At 34.7% G+C, this 22,227-nt stretch overlaps 1 protein-coding gene across 1 annotated transcript; it reads right to left on the reverse strand.

Annotated features, from left to right (window-relative positions):
- Positions 1-5,512: 5,512 nt before the first annotated feature.
- LOC107786052 (F-box/FBD/LRR-repeat protein At1g13570) lies at positions 5,513-20,054 on the reverse strand. Its single transcript, XM_075233335.1, is given in 5 exon segments — positions 5,513-5,903; positions 6,032-6,187; positions 6,275-6,782; positions 6,784-7,081; positions 19,909-20,054. Coding segments are annotated over 5 exon segments (1,272 nt in total). The 5' UTR covers positions 19,922-20,054; the 3' UTR covers positions 5,513-5,606.
- Between the last annotated feature and the right edge of the window lie 2,173 nt (positions 20,055-22,227).

The raw sequence follows: 22,227 nt of genomic DNA on the forward strand, positions 1-22,227 counted from the left end.
CGACTCAAGCACAATTAAGGTCTTTATTAGACAATGTCCTAAAGCAGGATATCTAAGTGAATATGCAGAAGACAAACAACCTCTTTTTTTAGACTCAGAAGTTATACCCTAGTGATCGAAGCCTACTTCGCACTACTATTAAGTAGCGAGAGGGTCGAAGCATCTTTTACCCGATTTAGGGTCGGCATCGATTTCCACAGAGAGCTAGAATTTGGAATCGAGTATCTATCTTGTGTAGGGTTGCATATGTGCTCCAAATTACACTTCTAATTATTTTTGAGTTTTTGTTTTACTTCTACTTTTGTCAAACTAAAAAGCTAAATTAAACTAGAATAAGCTAAGAGTAAAATGTTGCGGGTTGTTCAAATGGTTTAAAAGGCACTAGGGTAGTGACTTTCGCCTAGGTGGTCAATTGACGGATACTTGAGTCTAAGGCATGCTTTACATATTTGGGGAGTATGATATAACCATTGCACGATATTACCCACTCTGCACATCTTTGCCCGAAGACCAATTGGGTATGCAAATTTGCACAAGCAATCAAAGTTCAAGTCGGGTATTACTCTCTCGAGGTTTAACCCTTTAATTTTAGCTATCAATCTCTTGAGTACGCCTCAATTCCTTGTTGGACCAATTTCGGAGACTTAGGCTCTCTTTCTCAAGAAGAGCTCAAGTCAACTAAATACAAACTGGTGTTTGCAACCACTAATTCAGCAATTCAACATGAAATTAGCCCAAATATCAAACATCCATAGTCAATCTAGCCCTAAAATACAAGACCCATCAATTACCCACACTAGGGTTGAGCCACAACTCTAGTTTATGGGTCTAGCTACTCATAATTAAAGAAAAAAACAAGAAATAGATGAAGAACAACTCATATTAATTACTAAGATAAACAATAAGAATAAATGTAGAAATGTAGATAAAATTGCCCAAAATAGCTAAAAGTATCGAACCCACGAGCACAGCTCTTTTCTAAAACTATTTGATATCCTAAAACTGGAAAAAGAAACTATTTATACTAAGCTAAAAAATATGAACAAAAGTACCCCTGCGGGGCTAGTACGGACCGCACAAAATAGTGTGCGGCTGCACTAAGGCTCTGAACTTGAAAATCCATGTCTCTAAACTCTGGCAATGCAGATGGCACAGAATGTAGTGCGGCCGCGGAGGCTTCTGGTGCGGTCTGCATGAAATGGAGCGCGGACCGCATTGGCTTGAAACTTGGAATTGGAAACTCTCTGATTCTTCTCACTGCGGACCGCACTAAATCAAGTGCGGCCACGTTGATCCTAGTGCGGACCGCACATAACCTAGTGCGGTCGCATTGCCTGTTTCCCTGAATATCACACTCTCTAAACCTTACTCATGCGGACCGCACAGAATGGTGTGCGGCCGCATTGGGCCTGTTTTTGCCTGAAGTTTGTCTTGTCTTGGTACTTATGCAAGTTTCACTCCTTTTTGAGATGATCTTTGACATCTTGTCACTTTGTTGATCAAACCTTCAATCAAGCACAATTTGTGAGTCTTTTGGGACTATTTTGTGCAAATTTCTAATCAAAACATAAGCAAGAAGGAGTATAAAAGTTATCAAAATCCCTAGTTATCACCTAGCAGTTGCCTATGGACTCTCTTTAAAGCTTGTTAGGATCAGAAAACATTAAGAGTAGAGACAGTTTCAAGAATGCAGTTTTGAAAAATGCTCTAAAGGCTTGCCTATACGCAGAATACCGAAACAAAGCAGGGTTTTGAAATGGATTCCTTTAATACCTATAGGCATGATATCTAATGAGATTGAGCAGTTCGAAAGAACTTGTTTCAGTAAATACTTAATACTTAATAAAAACCAATTTAGAAATAAACTAAGCTTGATCAAGTTGATTTATTAGACAAAATTAGATTAACAGACAGAATTGCGAGTAGGGCTCCCTATAGGCATGACATCTAAGTGTAACACTGATTTTAACGATTTATAGATATGGAAACATACATAAATACTCGTTGTAACTGAATTTGGATCAGGTCCTATAGGCATGACATCTATTATTAAACTGATTTTAAGACATGATTGTTTGGAGCATATAAACATGGCTTCTAAACATGACAGAATGTAAAACCTCATAGACATGGTTTCTACTTGGTGAGGCACTCGAATTAAAGCAGGAAGTCCTAGGAGCATGATTTCTATTTAGTAGAGCAAACAGATTTAAAAGCAAAGTCCTATGAGCAGGATTTCTACCCGAATTACCTATAAAACATCTATTTACCCACCCTTTTCACTAAATACCCCAATATCTGTTTACAAATTATTACGGGCCAGTAAATGAATTATATAAGTAAAATAGAAAATCAAGAAGCTATTCTATAGGGAGCCTTCAATCAGGCCCAGATTTCCCAAAGCCTCCAATGGCCTCACATCTCGGGCAATGCTCACACCTAGACTTAGTAACCAAAGATTGAACAAGTGCAGTATGGAAAGGCCAGCCTCAGTATGCCAGAGTTCAGAGGGTTCTCAAAAGGATTCCAAGGCAGTACACATACTAGAGGGGGCAGAACTTATTGACTAAGAGTAGAGTAAAAGTGATTTTAGTGAAAAACTGTATAAAAGGGGGCCTGTTTGAAAGTAGTTTAGTAAAGCAATAGAGACTGTCTAAAGAAAAGTGTTGAAGAGATAACCAGAAGTCCAAACACCTTATGACAGGTTTGCACATAGACAATTCACAGAACCAAGTAAACTCAGTAGTCACATACAGGGGTCAAGGGAGTTTGGGAATACATAGAACACACAATTAAGCAAAGACCTGAGAATTAGCATAGTCATGCCCAGAAGTAGATAGCTAGACATAGCCACAGAATCAGACATAAAGAATAAGATCCACATGCAAAGGGGGTAGGGTTTTGGGAGATCCATGGTGGTAATCATATAACAAGTAAGAGATGATTTGTGTAGACATGCTAAAAAATAAACAGAAGGGAAATATACTGATCTAAAAGAAGGGGAAGACATAATAACATGCTAATAATGTAACTATCAACTACAAGTTTCACAACAAAACCACAGATAGAAGCAAACTAGGAACAAAATGAACTGAAGCAACAAGAGAATCATATTGTTGTTGGAGCTTTGAATTGAAACTAGGACATACCGGTAAAGAGGATAGTGAGCAGAATGAAAGAACAAGAGAACATAAATGGTTAGCCTTGGCTTACAGCCGGCTAACTTAGAGCAGTAGCAAGTAGCACAAGAGAGAGAGAGAGCAGAAATTTTTTAAGAATGAGATATAGTTTTTGAACCCAAGTGTTCGTGTCTGTGTGTGTTAATGAGAGAGCATATATATATAGTTTGAAACTAGGTAGAATAATAAGGTAAGAATCAAAGTCAGACAGTAATTATGGAACTAGGTATCAATTAGTATAAAATTAGTAGAAGTACTCCCTTAATTAAGGGAGTTAATTTCAAACGGTAAAGACAGATAAGGAAAGAGATCACATAAGACATGGAATATAACACATAAGGAAATAATTTCAGCATAGTGCAAGTATAGAACATGAAATTAAGTCCAGGTACATAATATTCCAATTAATGAAATAATATAAGAGTCAGTTGACAGCATAATCGACCATAAAATAAGGCAAGAAAAATGACTGAGAGGTTGAAAATCAGTATAGAATATGCTGTCAAGGATGAAAATTAGTATAGAAGGATATTAATCATAGGGAATTAATTTATTGTACATCTATAAATTTATAAAGTCCATTCATTGTTTACTTATTTATCCTCCTTTCTATATATATATTTTTGAAAAAAAAGTGGTAAAAATTATCACTCATGGACATGCCCTCTCGATCTATGCAAGATAATGTACTATTTTTTCATGGATTCCAATTGACCAACACCTAACATTTATTAATTATTTTATGAAAATAAAGGACTCCTAAACCTAAAAGAAATTAAAAGCGAGAAAATTTTAATGTAATTTTCATGTATTATTTTTTTTACAAATATGTTTATATTATATAGTTCAAATAAGAAAGAATTTAATCCACAAAATTTAGTTGATTTTAAGTCCAAAATATTAAAATATTATTAGATGTCTATTCCTAAATATTAGAAAAATAATTAAAAGACTATTTTATTCGGTGTGGAATCAATATTACAAGAGACAATCTAATTTATAATTTGTTTAAGACAAACAATTTGGCTGGCATTTATCAATTATACAACATAGGAAAAAATAATATTATTTAATAAGGCTTAGATCGAATGTCTAACTAATTTTCTGTTATGAACCGTATTTGTCCAAATAACCTATATGTAATTTATAAATAAATCCAAAATATGAAATAAAAATTATATGAAAATTAACATAAGTTTGTGAGATATCAAATATAAAATAAGCCAAGCTAAATCAAAAATATGACACAAAGAATTATATAAAAATTTAAAAAAACCTTGCAAGACAAAGAACACATAAATTTAATTACCTTATGTTCCAGACCAAAACCATTATCGAAAAGAAAGCTTCCAGATGTTGGCTTACAACACACTAATCTTGTAACAGATGCCTACAAACACTATATACAAATTTAAGACAGTCTATAATACAAATTGCTTTTGTATTATATTCAAAGTTCCAATAAAATACGTGAATACAAAATTCAACTACTAATATAATGTTTACAAATTCGTAAATGCAAAATTCAACTACTAATATAAATAAGTGCATGCAAAATTCAACTACTAATACAAAGTTTACAAGTTGAATATAAAATTCAACTATTAATATAAATACGTAATACAAAGCTTCTTGCTCTAAGAAAGAGAAAGCAAAACCATTAGTTTTGTGTTGTTCGAACAAGAAAGCAAAACCATTAATTTTGTGCTGCTCGAACAAGAATTGTTTTAAGGATGAAACCTAAAAGGATACTAAATATAGTTGGAGTTGAACAAAAATCTTTTCTAGTGTGTAATGGATTTGAACGAAAAGTTTTCCTATTATGTGGTGTACGATATTTTTTAGATTGTTAATATTAGGAAAATCATTAATTACAGAAATAATTTATGGAAATAATTAGATGACTATTCCTTAATAGTAGAGAATTAATTAAATGACTATTTTTAAATATTAAAAAAATAATCAAATATCTATTTTGTCCAGTATAAACTTTATTTTTGAAGAGTAAAAAAGACGAACGACATTTCGCTAAGGGCCTTCGTGTTTTTAATATAATATAGATATAAATATAGATAGATATAGATTGACAACAACATTTAATCAACTTTAGAAAGTTTTTCCCGTTTTGAGGTTGCTCTTTAACAACCCCACAAACACAAATATTCACAAGAATACACAAATGTTCACAAGAATTTTTCTGTTCCCTGCATCTATTTCCTCTCACAAGCAAATGACCGAAGTAACCATTTTTTTAAGTTTCCCGCCCTGTCCCATCCTTTTCCCTGGTTACCGAACACGTAGAGAATGCTTATGAAAGACATTAGCAAAACATATATCGAAGGACATATTGATCATTTAGAGGAACCACAAAAGTTTACAGAATTTGCTAATTGATAACAACAGGTTGCCTCAAATTGCCATAAAATCCTAATCCGAGCGTGGACCATACAATAGCTCTGCCTTGGGAGATGCTCTGGGGTGATGCGCCAATTTTATTACAATATTCCTTTCTTCCTTGGTACCAGAGGCTTTTGCCTGCTTAATGCTCATACTTATCAAAGACGGACAACGAGTAAACAATAGCTTTACGAATAACAGTTCAGTTTTTGAACCCTTAAAAAAATGTATGACCACATATTTGAGCTTGTTGAGTGGTTGGTCCAAGCAACCTGGTGTGTCTAGATATTCCGAAACTGCTTCAACAGTGTCACTGGTAGCATTGACCTAATGGTACAAGGATATACAAGGTCATTTCAAATTCTCATATTTTAATATGTAAAGTGCAAAAACGAATTAGATCATGCATATATCGACTAAATAGAATATGACCACATATATTTGCCATTTCTTACCCAAATCTCAAGTTTGCTCAAATTGGGGGAGCTCTTAATCAACTCGAGAGAGTATGAAATCTGACCCATTTGGCTGAAGTTTACACCTAGCTTTAGATGCCACAAGCAGTTGAGTGTAAAAGGAAGCCCTTGTGGAACTGTACCTGCACTCAAAAGCTTTGAAGCAAATACAAAAACAAGAATCCAATGAATAGGGACTATCCCTATAAGATATCCAAGTCAAACAACACCTCAGACTCTTACCTCAAGGAAAGATGAACTCAAAATAAGCACCTCAAGTATAGGCAAGCTAAGAAGAAGCTTTTCCAATTTTGATCTGTCAGCGGATATTGGATTACTAGTCACAAGGTATAAAGCTGTCAAAATTTTGCAGTTCATAAAGCAACTTAGTTCAATATCGTAGTAACTCTGACGAACAACCAAGGAATTCAATAGCGATGAAACAATGTTCAAGTATTTAGTACCATTATAGTACATCAAGGTCAACTTGACAAGAAGTGGTGCGTTGATAACACAAAACTCAATAGTTGGCACAAAGGTTATTTTTTCTAGACGAAGTGTTACAAGATTCGGAAAGCCAAGAAAATACGTTGGCGGTTTGAAGACACAGTTTAAGAGTTCCAGTTGTGTCAGTGTTGGACAATTAAATATATAAAAAGGCAGATTATAAGTAGTATTATTTGACATGTTAAGGGTTAGCTCCTTGACACCGTTTCTAGTAACATAAATCATCCATCTATCAATATCTGGATAAAACTATTGCTGAAAAAGCAAGGACAAACTTCACTATGTCTCCGGAATGCTGTAACAGAATCTTATCTACCGTGTCTTTGAAGACATATTGAGATCTTGCAACTAATTTGTAGCAAAAGAGCTTATTCAACACCAAATTTGGAAGTATGACCCAGATATATCTCTAATTTTTTGATAGAATACTAGTCCTCGCCACATCTTCTACTGGCAGGAGTTCAAGAATACCATCTATAACATTTTTTGGTAGAGCGCTGATTCTATCTTCTCTATCCTTTTCAACATCAACTCTTTCACTATCTGTTAGAAGAAGTTGAATTAGTCTCGCGCTTAAAACTTATAATCCAAAAAGAAGAGGAAAACAATAAAAGAAAAAAGGCAGAGTAGTATACCTTGAATCATGTTGAGTCTGTAACGTTAATTAGAGTCTTAAAATACCGAGCAAAATGTGCCTTTTATAGTAAAGCAGATAGAACTAAGAGGTCTTTATTCAAAGCGTCTCTTCATTTATCCATCAAGAGTCACCATACACATAAGTCACCACTTCTTGGATTAATTAAATACAACAACAACCTAGTAAAATTCCACTAGGGTCTGGGGAGGGTAGTGTGTACGCAGACCTTACCCCTACCCTGAAGGGGTAGAGAGGCTGTTTCTGAAAGACCCTCGCTCAAGAGAATCAGTATATTCAAATGTACATATTTAATTGGAACCTAAAAACATTCAGTAACCCTAATTGAGAATCTTGGATATATTTAAGTAATTAAATGACTTTGATCAATGATCTATCTAGCCTAATTAACATTGACAGCCTAATTAATTCATCATAGTAATCTAAAATCATTTATCCAAGTACATGGTGGAATAAGGCTGTATTGTGGTCCGGGCCCAGCCCGGGACCGTGGGCCAAACGGGCCGGTTCAAACGGGCCCGGTCTCTAGTGGTGCAAAAGCCCACAGTGGGTCGGTCCTTAACAAAAAGCCCACGAGCCCAGGACCATTTAGCCCGGGACCGACAGGCGAGCCTGGGCTGGTTCAACCGGGCCCAACAACTATTTTTAAATTTTTTTTTTTAAAAAAGGGCCAACAGTCAGAATTTTAATATATATATATATATATATATATATATATATATATATATATATATATATATATATATATATATCTAATACATATAAGCTATATATAAGGCACTATATATATATATATCTAATACATATAACCCTAATCATAGAAGTTTCTTTATACCATCTAAATTTACTAAGGGTCTTACATCTAAACCCATTAAGTAAGGTTCTGATGGTCTCATGATTTGAGGTAAATCTACCATTGAAATGCTCTAAAATTGTAAGGATAAGGGTATACACTGCATCTTCTCTACCCTTAACTAGAGCCATACCTATATTATCAACACCTTCGTCTACGGCTGTAGCATTAATAACGAAAGCCTTTTCTTCAACAGATAAATAATTATCCCACCAGCCACGAAGTTGGCCAATAAAGCCTGCAATAATTATTTTGCAAATAGTTCTATCCGTATTTTTAACACTTTTACAGATAGTCGAATACATAAGCATTCTATGTACGAGAATGGTTAATTGTCTATCAGTTAAACCATCAAGGTTCCATTCATAAATTTCGGAACCACTATAAGACGTATTAGTCTGATTCCAATCGCGTTCCTCAATCAACACATCTTGAGGAGTAGGACGGGGATAATAATAAGTTTGCATCCTTCTCTTCAAGCTTATCAATCTTAAGCTGTCTAGAAAGCTTTAGCTCATTACACAAGTTTAATCCTTCTTGTGTACACACTCCTATAAGTTTACCATAGGTATAATTACCATACTGAATTTTACCGTAACTACCCCTTAATACTTTCCTTACCCTTTCAGCAAATAAGGAAGGGAGGCCGTGTATAAACTTAGCTTTCCAATGCTCATATTTATTCTTGGGTAGTTCCATAATCCTACTCATAAAAGTATATCGGAAGAGCGTGATACTAGTCGCGCGGACTACCGCCACCTTCAAAGGTACTGAAACAGCTAGATCTGGATGGCCGTGCGGACTACCGCTCGCCTACCCTAATCCTGGTGTAGATGGTATCAGAGCCTAGGAATTTTCATGGTAAATATGTGATAGATATGAAATATTCAACATAGATATGAAGCTTTTGGAATGGATCTGGGAGAAACAAGTACTAAAAGTACTAGACTTGACGAGGTAGATATACCTCAAAACCTTGATTTATTAAATAAATGGACAATTCCTAAAGTTTCTATAAAAACCATTTATGATTATAGTTGGTTTGATAAACTTTCTTCTAAACAATTGATAAAAACGACTGAACAGTCTTTGGCATTAAATTCGTCTGAACAGACTATTCGTTTGTTAAACAAACACGATATAGATTTATATAAACATCATTATCATTATCTGCATATTGGTATGGTTCAAATTGCGTTTAAATCGTTAACCCTTAAAGGATTACCAGAGACCTTTTTAGCAGCTCTTAGAGATGCTAGAAATCTGAACTTCAGACAGTCTCTGATGGGTTCGATTGAATCTACTGTGGCCTATGGTCCAGTATATTTTAATACTCAACCCAATTTGCAACTATCTCTTTCTGATGTTAATATTCTTGATGCCTTGACTTTAAATGTGAAAACGCATGGTTATAATTATGCGTCTGGTTCTGAACTTATATGTCTGTCTTATAGGATTTATTTTAAATTATTATCTACTTTGAATCCTAGATGTAAGTTATATGATACATCAGATCAGACCATACTAATAGAAACCAATTTTGCAAGGTCCAAGGTCACCACTAGGAGACCTATTAGGTGGGAAGAAATTAATTTCCCAACTACTTGGACTTTAAATTCGGTTATATCCCCAAGTCAGATTACTAACGACTTGTCGAATACCGAATTTTTGCATGTTACTCAAAATCCGGATGGTAGGATTTGTATTCAATTTAATGATAAGTCTACTATTTATAATAGACATTCGTTTTCTAATCATAGACTTCTACCTGCTATTCAACATATTTCTCATGTTGAACCAGTCTACGGTCCAGCTCGCAATCGTGCAGCCTCTTTACACACTATTACTAGTAAAGTTAGTAATAAGCCCGTCGAAAGGGTTGAAAGGGTTAAAGTTAACCCTCAAACAAATATTGTTCAGGACAATGACAATATTTCAGATAAGGATATTCCTTCTGTATCCGAGATGGATTTCGACCCCAATAGTACTTAATGATTCCACACCAAATTGATTTTAGCCCCGGTTCTCGGGCACGAAAATATATTCAAAAGGAATTTTTAGTGATAAATGGAGCCAGTTTAAAACGTGGTTTTTTGATGCTTATAGCAAAGATGATTTGAATAGTATTTCTCAAGAATTTTATGAAACTTGTGCTTTGCATAATCAAATTATGTATTTTGTTCCTTGGTTTATAACAACTTATTTGCCTCTTTTTATAAAGGTACTAGAAAGATCTTATAAAGATGGGAGTGGTAATATTACTAAAGCCATTTATCCTCCTCAGGCCCCCTTTATTTTACCTAATAATACTGGTATTAAATTCACTGCCTTTCAAAAATTTATTGATGATAACGTTGCAGCTATTAGTATCGTAGAAATTAATAAATTGATTTCTCAAAACAATTATTTGGGTTTATATGTAAAGATTTTTAGGAGAACATATCGGTTTTCTTGATAAAAAACTTGATGATTTGACTATTTTAATAAAAGAAATGAGTACTAAGAAAGGACCAACTGATATTGCCTCCACTTCAGGTAGTAAAACAGTTGATCAAGCTATTCTTACTCATATTCAAAGACCTCCTGAGATTCAGGATTTTAAATTTAAATCTCTTGATGACTTAGCACAACTCCTCGATAAAAAGCTTTCTGGTTTGAATGTTAGACCAATTGATTTATCTAAAAAAACTTCTGATAGAATTGAGACCGTTTCTGATTATAAAACTGAGACATGGTCAGAGTTTAATAAACTCAAAGGTATAGTTAAACCCAATAGTAGGTATGCTGACAAACCAAGGAAGCAAACTTATTATTATCCCCATCCTACTCCTCAAGATGTGTTGATTGAGGAACGCGATTGGAATCAGACTAATACATCTTATAGCGGTTCTGAAATTTATGAATGGAATCTTGATGGTTTAACTGATAGACAATTAACCATTCTCGTACATAGATTGCTTATGTATTCGACTATCTGCAAAAGTATTAAAAATACGGATAGAACTATTTGCAAAATGATTATTGCAGGCTTTACTGGCCAACTTCGTGGCTGGTGGGATAATTATTTATCTGTTGAAAAAAGGCTTTCGTTATTAATGCTATAGCCGTAGACGAAGGTGTTGATAATATAGGTATGGCTCTAGTTAAGGGTAGAGAAGATGCAGTGTATACCCTTATCCTTACAATTTTAGAGCATTTCAATGGTAGATTTACCTCAAATCATGAGACCATCAGAACCTTACTTAATGGGCTTAGATGTAAGACCCTTAGTGAATTTAGATGGTATAAAGATACTTTTATGAGTAGGGTTATGGAACTACCCGAGAATAAATATGAGCATTGGAAAGCTAAGTTTATAGACGGCCTCCCTTCCTTATTTGCTGAAAGGGTAAGGAAAGTATTAAAGGGTAGTTACGGTGAAATTCAGTATGGTAATTATACCTATGGTAAACTTATAGGAGTGTGTACACAAGAAGTATTAAACTTGTGTAATGAGCTAAAGCTTTCTAGACAGCTTAAGATTGATAAGCTTAAAGAGAAATCCCAATTAGGTGACTTTTGTACCCAGTTCGGTTTACCCGGAACCTCTACTCAAAGTAGGAAGAAGAAGAAAAACAGATATCATAGGTATCCTAACCCGGATAGACCGTATAAGAAAAAGAGGTCTAGATATAGGTCTAAGGAAGAGCGTGCTACTAGAAAAGCGCATCAGAAATCAACTGAGAAATCAATAAATTAATTTCTGTGATACTAATAGCTGCAACGTTATCATCAATAAATTTTTGAAAGGAAGTGAATGTAATACCAGTATTATTAGGTAAAATAAAAGGGGCCTGAGGAGGATAAATGGTATATATATCTAATACATATAAACTATATATACATATAGTATATAGAGGAACGCGATTGGAATCAGACTAATACGTCTTACAACGGTTCCGAAATTTATGAATGGAATCTTGATGGCTTAACTGATAGACAGTTAACCATTCTTGTACATAGAATGCTTATGTACTCAACTATCTGTAAAAGTGTTAAGAACACAGATAGAACTATTTGCAAAATAATTATTGCAGGCTTTACTGGCCAACTTCGTGGCTGGTGGGATAACTATTTATCCGTTGAAGAAAAGGCAACGGTTATTAATGCTACCGCCGTTGATGAAGGAGTTGATAATATAGGCATGGTTCTAGTTAAAGGTAGAGAAGATGTTGTTTATACCCTTATCCTTACAATTCTAGAACATTTTAATGGTAGATTTACCAATCAGCATGAGACCGTCCGTACTTTACTAAATGGGCTTAGATGTAGGACCCTTAGTGAATTTAGATGGTACAAAGATACTTTTATGAGTAGGGTTATGGAGCTACCCGAAAACAAGTATGAACATTGGAAAGCTAAGTTTATAGACAGCCTTCCCTCCTTATTCGCTGAAAGAGTAAGAAAAGCGTTAAGAGGTAGTTACGGTGAAACTTCGTATAGAAATTATACCTATGGTAAACTTATAAGAGTGTGTACACAAGAAGGATTAAACTTGTGTAATGAGCTGAAGCTTTCTAGACAGCTTAAGATTGATAAGCTTAAAGAGAAATCCCAATTAGGTGACTTCTATACCCAGTTCGGTTTACCAGGAACCTCTACTCAAAGTAAGAAGAATAAGAAAAACAGATATCATAGGTATCCTAACCCTGATAGTCCGTATAAGAAAAAGAGGTCTAGATATAGATCTAAGGAAGAGCGTGATACTAGAAAAGCACATCACAAATCTACTCGATTTACGAAAAATAAATCAAAGAGAGATCTCGCTGATATTAAGTGTTATAAGTGTGGAAAATTTGGGCATATCGCTCCAAATTGCAAGCTTCAAAAGCTAAAGGCCATAGAACTAGACGATGGGTTACGTGACAAAGTTTATAACTTGTTATACACTTCCGGATCAGATTCTGATTATACTTGTTCTGAGACTGAGTCCGAAGTTGAGATTGATCTGATAGATTTATCTGAAAGTAATAAAGATTTGGATAATACTTGCACCGCTTGTAAAGGTGATATTTGCACTTGCGATGATGATGAGTTTTATAAATTGCACTCACAATTTCAAGATTTGAATATAAAAACTATTACATCTGACAATGTAATAGAACTTTTAAAGGAAATTACTGATGAAAAAATTCATAAAAAAATTATAAATTTGGCTGAAAGTTCTAGTTCTAGTGGTACAAAGCCTTTGAAAGACCAAAAAATGAATTTGAATATTTTGCGCCATATTCTTTGTCTGAAGTTAATAAACGTCTTCATAAGACAAATATGCCAAGCAGAGATACTTCGTTTAATGATTTGAAAATCGAAATTGAAAATTTGAAAAGAGATATTAAGTCTCTTAAACAAAATCAAATGATTTGTGATCACCGGATTACTCAAATTGAGAAAAATAATTCTCTAACTGATTTTCCAACTGATTTTTCAGCTAAAGGAATTTCCAAATTTTCAAATGAGAAGGGAAAAGATATTTCTGATAAGAATGATCCGATTAATGAAAATTCTGATATGTTTTAGGAATGATGCAGGTTGTTACGGCTCATAAGTGGTACATTAAATGTACTATCTTGATTGATAATAGTTTCTCTCTAACTGATGTAGCAATGATTGATAGTGGAGCAGATGTAAGTTGTATTCAAGGGGGTCTTGTTCCTACTAAATATTTTCAAAAGAACACTCTTTTGGTAAAATCTGCTTCTGTTCATGCTTTAGATATAGAGTATAAATTACCAAATACTCGTATTTGCCAAAATAGAGTTTGTATTTATCATTTCTTCTTTTTGGTAAAAAACCAGTTATACCCTCCAATTATACATGGAACCCTCTTTTATTAATGCTATTTACCCTTTTAATAACATAGATGCACAGGGTTTTTCTGCTACTTATCAAGATAAAGAGATAAGTTATTCTTTTGTTACAGATCCCGTAACTAGAGATATTAATGCCTTGATTAATATGAAACAAAGGCATGTTGATTCATTACAATTAGAAATATTGAGCATGAATATATTCGATACTTTACAATCTTCTAAGGTTTAGCAAAAGATTAAATTGATTACTGAACAGATGGTTGTTGATGTTTGCGCCGATCACCCTAGTGCCTTTTGGAACCGAAAAAGGCATATTGTAACTCTTCCTTACGAAGAAAACTTCTCCGAGGATGATATCCCCACTAAATCTCGACCTTGCCAGATGAACGCTGAATTGGTCGAATTCTGCAAAAATGAAATTGATAATTTGTTACAAAAGGGTTTGATAAAACCCTCAAAATCTCCTTGGTCATGTTCTGCCTTTTATGTTAATAATGCTGCGGAAAAGGAACATGATATTCCTAGATTAGTTATAAATTATAAACCTTTGAATAAATATCTGAAATGGATTAGATATCCTATCCCCAATAAATCTGCTATCTAGATTATATGACGCCAATATATTTTTAAAATTCGATTTAAAATCTCGATATTGGCAAATTCAAATTTTTAAGGAGCATACTTATAGAACTGCTTTTAATGTTCCATTTGGTCAATATGAATGGAATGTCATGCCTTTTGGTTTAAAAAATGCCCCTTCTGAATTTCAGAAAATTATAAATGATATTTTTAACCCTTATCTAGATTTTATCATCGTTTATATTGATGACATATTAGTATTTTCTAAAACATTAGAGATGCATATTAAGCATCTTGATATTTTCAAGAAAATTGTAATACAAAATGGTTTAGTTATTTCTAAACCAAAAATGACTCTATTCCAAACCAATGTTCGATTTTTAGGCCATAATATTTGCCAAGGAAAAATTACCCCGATACAAAGATCGATTGATTTTGCTTCAAACTTTCCTGATGTTATTACTGACAGGACTCAATAACAAAGATTTTTGGGAAGTTTGAATTATATATTTTCTTTCTAAAAAAGTTTATCTCGTGATCTAGCCCCTCTCTACGACAGGCTGAAAAAGGATCATAGGCAGCCTTGGACTGACCAGCATACTACGTTAGTCAAAAGTATTAAACAGCGTGTTAGGTCTCTACCTTGCTTAACTCTTGCTAATCCTACATGGCAAAAAATTATTGAGACAGATGCGTCCAACGTTGGCTACGGTGGGATTTTAAAGCAAGTGAATCCCAACAATAAGAGTGAATACCTGATAAAATTTCACTCTGGTAAATGGACCGAAGCCCAGAAGAAATATGCTACTGTGGCTCATGAAATGTTAACTATTGTTAAATGTGTTTTAAAATTTCAAGACGATTTATATAATCAAAAGTTTTTAATAAAAACTGATGCTCAACTATTAAATATATGTTTGACAAAGATTTCAAACATGATGCGTCTAAATTAATATTTGTTAGATGGCAAGCTCAACTGGCGCCTTTTGATTTTGAAATTTAATACAAAAAAGGAATTGATAATTACCTTCCGGATTTTTTATCCCGGGAATACTTAGACTAATTATGAATTTCTATACGACTTTTCTCGATGAAGAATTATTAATTACTATCCTTAAAGTGGCTAGATTAAATAGAGACCTACAAAGTCTCATAATTGAATTGATAATTGAAGAAATCATTGATAACCTGATAAAAAATGAATTTTCTATTCATGATTATGCTGAAATTGTTAGAGATGATATGCTGGATTATTACTTCTCAGAATAAATTGACTTGTTATTTGTGAAGAATGGACCCTTCATGGGCCACCAGAAGCAGAGGTAGGGGAAGATCTTCCCCTAGTAGATCATATTCTCAAGGATCGTTATACGGATCCTCATCAAGTTCTCTGGTGATACAAGCAGGGAAAAAGAGTTTAATAAACTCTAAGATATTTCATAAAGGAGATTCCTCATTAGGTCCGTCTATACATCTGGATGATATTCCAGAAGATAATCCATTATACGGTCATCTACAGGCATATTTGGCCGCCAAAAAGCAAAGTAATACATTTGCTTCAATCGCTAGAGGAGAGGACAACGATGATATCAAGTCCTATGAAAAACTACCAAAGAAAGAAATGATATTTCTCCTAGAAAACTCTGAGATTCAGCGAAAAGATGAACCATGGAAGGTATTCCAGAGATACCTGATTAATGGGTTATACTACCCAGGTGAATCATATAAAACCCGCGCTTATTATGAGACCATCCTCATCAGCACAGGTAGTGCAGAATTCCAGCATTTTTCCGATTATAACAAAAGTGAGAACGTTTATAACTTCTCAAAAATTATTATCAAGCAGATTATATCTGTTGAAGAATGGGGGATATCCACAATGAAAGAGAGGCAGATAAGCCTTAATAAATCACCCATGAATTTTACTTACTGGGATTATATCCAGGCATTCGATAGAGTATTATATTATAACAATTATAGACATAAACACACTTGATTTATTAAAATATGTGCAAAGATATTTGCAGGACCTATCCCTAATTGGTTTCTGAACTGGTGGTCATATCACGGTCCCACAACAAAGATCTTGCCTAAGCCATTTCTTAAGTTATACAAAGAATGGACAAAAATTTCTCCGTTTTTAACTGATTTATATCATACAGATCATATCTGTTATTTAGAAAAAATTGATCAGATATACTTCTTCATTGAATTCTCTATTCCGAGGATTCATAAATGGAACCCCGAATTGGGGTTTACTGAAGAACAAATCCCTTGCTTATACAAGGTCTTTTACAATAATTTTTGGGATAAGTTGATGAAGAATGATCCCAAAACAAAATTGTTATATGGTCAAGAATTATTGGATTCCATTAAAGTACAGATCCAGTTATACGCGACCACTCCCCAGAAGAAAATATTTAATGATAGCTCAGTCAAGCATATTGCTAGGAGAATCTCCATTCAAGATGGAGATAAAACTGATTTAATAAACCAATATCTGGAAGAAGTGAAAAGAAATTTGCTTCAAACTTTAAGCCAATGTGAAAAATCAGACACATCAATGCAAAGTGAAACAAGCAACGATGATGTAGAGGAAGATTCTCAACCTATGATGACAGAAAGGATATTATCTGATAAAAAATAAAAAAAGTGGAAGATTTCCTACAAATGATGGACAAAGTAGAAGAAAGAAATAGTGGAAAATAGTGAAGCCGCCAAGGACTCCACAACAGGACCCCACTACAATAATAGAAATACTGTATACACAGTAGATACATTGCATACACAGTAAATAAACTGTATAAGGGACCCGCATAAGGGACCCACTGTACTGTACATAGATTCGTTATTTTTTTCTCTTCCTATAAGTAGGATCTCTCTCTCATTCGGGGAGGCATCAGAAAAATTCCCCTCTCTCTCTCTTTCTCTCTCTCTCTCTCTTGTAAAGTCTTTTAAGCTTCTTAGCTTCTTTATTTTGTAAATCAGTTGAAGGAAATAAAAGTTTCGAAGTTCAGTTCATCATCTTCAGGGCCTTGCGTCCCGGCCTTAAAGGTATTTGTTTATTTTATTTTATTGTATAATATTTAACTTATTTTGTTTCTCTCCACTGCCGTGACTATGTCCGGCTAAGCGGATTCATATCTATGTTGAAGAACTAATTTCTCTTGCATATTAACCATGAAGAATCCAGACTCTTTCAAAATATAAAGGAATTTTAATATAGTTTCTTGGCTTGGTTCCAAGATTGTGGTACAGTCGACTCTGGTACTACTCTTATTGGCCTTGCCTTAATGGCTCACAGTTAGAACTGCTAGACACATGGACTCAATAAGAGTATGTATCGGACCTAGACAGGCCCCTTGCTTGGGTAAAAGGATAGATCCTTCCATACAGTCATTAAAACTATAATAAAATTTCCATATATTTCGAATCTTTACTGGTCGTGTGGACTACCGCCAACCTTCAAAGGTACTGAAACAGCTAGATCTGGATGGCCGTGCGGACTACCGCCCGCCTACCCTGATCCTGGTGTAAATGGTATCAGAGCCTAGGAATTTTTATGGTAAATATGTAATAGATATGAAATATTCAACATAGATATATAGACTAATATGTAACTTGTACTTTGGCACATCTTCTTTAGTTTTTTTTCCTTTTAATGGTGGTATTAGCACCTTGTTGTGCTCATCCCATTGGGGGGAGGAAGACTAAGAAAGATATTGTCATTTTTGTTAATGTCGTAATAATAAAAATTATAAAACATTCCCTTGAATATCACTTTGCAATTTTATTTTTGTGTTTAAATTTGACTCTTTGGAAGATTTAACTTACAAACTTAAGTATATATTGTATGTTATATATATATATATATATATATATATATATATATATATATATATATATATATATATATATATATATACATATATATATCTAATACATACATACATATATATATATATATATAGTTTACAAGAAATTGCCTTAGATAAAAAAAATTTAGAATTAAATAGCCCGGAACACTTAGGCCCGTTTAGGCCCATGGGCCCGACCCATTTAGCCCGGGACCATGTGGGCTTAGGCTCAAGATAAGAGAACAGAATGGCACAATTTTTGGGTACAAACAATTTCTGAGGGCCATCGGATTGGGTAAAACCTGAATTAACCGTGGTGCACTTGCGGGAAACTCCTTGCCGAGGGCCTGTGCACCCCCGAGATTAGTCGGGGCTCAAAGAGACTTGGACACCCGGTGCAAATCAAAAAAAAAATATTATGCCAATATTATGAATTTCAGGCCCGTTTAGGCCCGTGGGCCCGGCCCATTTAGCCCGGGACCATGTGGGCTTAGGACCGCAGTGGGTCGGTTCCACCCATTAGGCCCGTTAGGCCCGCGACCGCCTAAGCCCAGACCCGTTTGGCCCAGCTCCGGCCCAGAATATAGCCTTATGATGGAAAAGGAAAAGTTGTCTCTAATTTAATAACCGAAGAGTCCAAGGAATTTATCTCATTCTCACTTTTGGGCAAAAAATACAAAACCTCCCCTATTTGATGTTTCAAGAGTATAACTGTATAAGGAAGATGTTGTGTCCTTCTTTTGGGGTAAGAGGCGCAAAATCTTTTTTCTATGGCATTCCAAAATATAGACTTCTTTTGGCTTCTTTCTAAGTAGCTATTAAACCAAAAAAGCAACATCAAGACCCTAAGCTCAAAACTAGCCACAAAAGGAAAGAACATCTCTCAAATACAAAACTCTTCACCGGCCACCAGAGGCGGATCTAAGATTTAAGCTCTAGGGGTTCAACCTTTAAGATTCTTAGGATTGAACCCATTATATCAGTAACGTTTTAGATTCATCTCTACTATTTGTTGTAATTTTAATGAACTTTTACATTTAAATTTATGTTATACATCAAAAGTAGTTGGTTCTGGCAAACCCGGTAACATTAAGCCACATCGACTACACTTGCCACGTGAAGCCAAAAATGTTTTCCAATTTATTTACTATATAGTATTAATTATTTTTGTTTGTGTGTTTGCTTCTCAGAAATATTCATAAACAAAGGAGTTGTCAGATAAACTTGTGTTCTAGCCTGCCGTCGTCGGTGAGTACCTCTGCCCAAAGAAATCAGGAATTTTCTATTTGCTGCCACCGTTGAACAACTACCAACAAATTTGTCTATTTAAATTTCTAATTTCATAGTTAACGAAATTAACACGGGAGATAAAATAGGGTTGTAGCCCAGTATCATGAGATTAATTTCATCATAACAGTGTTTTCAAACCCAAGACAAGAATAATCGCTTAATCCCTAATTATGGTGGCTATGATATATACTAATTGCAAGATATAATATTGACAACCATATTAGATACTAAGATACAATACACCTATATTAATTTCATAATGTTGAGTTAGAGATAAATAAACATACCATTCAATTCCATCGATTGCAGCAACACTAGCACTACTATTAAGTCACAATTAGTTCTTCTTAAGTTGAAAGATGGACAAGTTCAAGATGGAACTCCATGATCGACCAACTCAAGTGCTGGAAAGGTAGGAGAAGCGTCTAATTAAGCATATCCGAAATATCCTCTAGGCTTTGTATTATGCTAAGATGTTTTGATTTTTGGGTTTCTTAATTGATGTGCTTTTATGGAGATTTGTTTTATGTTCCTCATCCTCCTCTTTTGGACACCAGTTGTTCAAGTAAAAGACAGGTAGGGTCCCGCCACTACTAGGCGAATTAAATTAAATAAATAAATAAATATTAAAAGATGGATTAGCCTCCATTTATACATTGTATCTATCTATTTCCAATAGTTATAAGACTCTACTTATTCACACACACAATAAATATTGATCAAGCTTTCTTTTTATTTTATCTACCATTTGACCATGTTATTATTTTCTTTTAGACTATAACAGATTATTACAAGTCCAAATTCGAAAATTAAGCATATCCGAATTGCATGAACAAAAAATTTAGATCTTGGTTCAAATAATTAAATTTATATAAACGAGGGTTAGTCTTAGCTAACAATAATATCCCTAAAATGGAGCTCTCGAAAGTGCAATAAATACTATGTAGATATATCTGGGTAATGGCGGCATCATGCAATGAATATTCCAAAAAATCAAATATAATAATGTAGCATTCACTATTAATGAATAGCAGTAAATGACATTTAAGTAAATAAAATGAATAAGTCACCCAAAAAAGGATGAAATTAGTGAATGTTCTTTCTGACAGTAATGAGTGATGGACAATCTTTTGAATATCTGAGTTGTTCTTGGATCTAGTGAAAACGTGTAGACAAAAATCTCAATGAAACTGTGATGTTTGTATATTTGCAGTGAGATTCGATTCTCTTTCTCATGTCAAAGTGTATTTTTGCAAATGAATATCACATGCCCCTATCACTATGTCTATTTCTAGGTAACATGTTCCTAGAAATCCTAATAATACAAATGTAGAGAATATCCATTAAAATATTCTCCTTTAAGTCCTATCTTAACACTAGCCGTTATAACTTTGTCAAACATGCTCGACTTCGGCCTCGATGGTGTTTCTTCGACTTGAGTCTTGCTGACTTTTCGACCACAGTCTTTGCTGATAATCAGATTACTTCGGCGTGGTGCCCCAAGGATGCTTTACTGATATCATTTCGACTAAAGATGGATTTTGGCATATACAGTTAGTCCCTCCATTTATCGAGGCCGTTCTCGCTGACGAGGTCGATGAGCGAACAATGTCGTTCGTGATACAATTCTATGGAGTTAGTTGAGGTCATGGTCGTGGAGATAATGCTACGTGGCCTTTTGAGGTCCGAATATTTTGGATTTCTTGAATTACCCGGGAAGTCTGTTGGAGCCATCTGGTCCAAGAGAGAAGGTGACGTCATGACATCATGCACCATAATGACGTCGTTTTCCGAAGCATTGCATCGATTCAGGTGTAATCCTTAACTAACTCTGTCATTTTATTTTCTGCGCTAATCATGACCAGTCATTTTGATCTTGGTTTCTCCCAAACCTTATAAATAGGAGAAGGTTTGTTGATTTTGGAACTTTTCCAAACTTTTTTTTTATCTTTAAGAACTAGCTTGCCCTTCATCTTCTTTGTGGAACCCTCTACTATTTGTTTCTGCGATTTACCTTATTCCTCATTCCCTCTTGCTTGTTACTCTCTTTCACTATATTGAATCATATATAACGTATCTTCTGAGGCCAGCGTGCCCCCTTGGCAATGGAATTCCCTTCTCGTGGGGAGAGTGTTTCTGCAATCTTTGAGGATGAAACTTTCTCGTCGGTGGAAGAAATAGTACCATGCAACCCTGATTCTAGATCCTATTTTACCAAATCCCCTAAGGCCGTAACTAGTGATTTTTGATTATTGATGACGACAAAGGAATTAGTAGAGCTCAAGGACAAATTCGGCCTTGCCGCTCGTTGACTCCCACTGAGGGAGATATGGTACAGGTCCATCATCTTGGGTACTATGCCCTCTAAGCCTATTCTTTCCAAGTTGGCTATTCCCTTCCTCTCCTACCTTTGGTCGAGGAGTTCTATTATTACTACGGCGTTTGCCCAGCTTATCTTGCACCGTACGTCTATAAACTTATAAAGATGCTAACTAAGTTTGCCGAGCTAGCTAGGGTCGAGTTGACACTTTTGCACTTAATACACCTGTTCGCCCCTAGCTTTTATAGGGGAACGATGTTGAATCTTTGCCACCGAGGGGGCATGT

Source organism: Nicotiana tabacum, chromosome 16 (assembly GCF_000715075.1).
Source record: "Nicotiana tabacum cultivar K326 chromosome 16, ASM71507v2, whole genome shotgun sequence".
NCBI lineage: Eukaryota > Viridiplantae > Streptophyta > Magnoliopsida > Solanales > Solanaceae > Nicotiana > Nicotiana tabacum.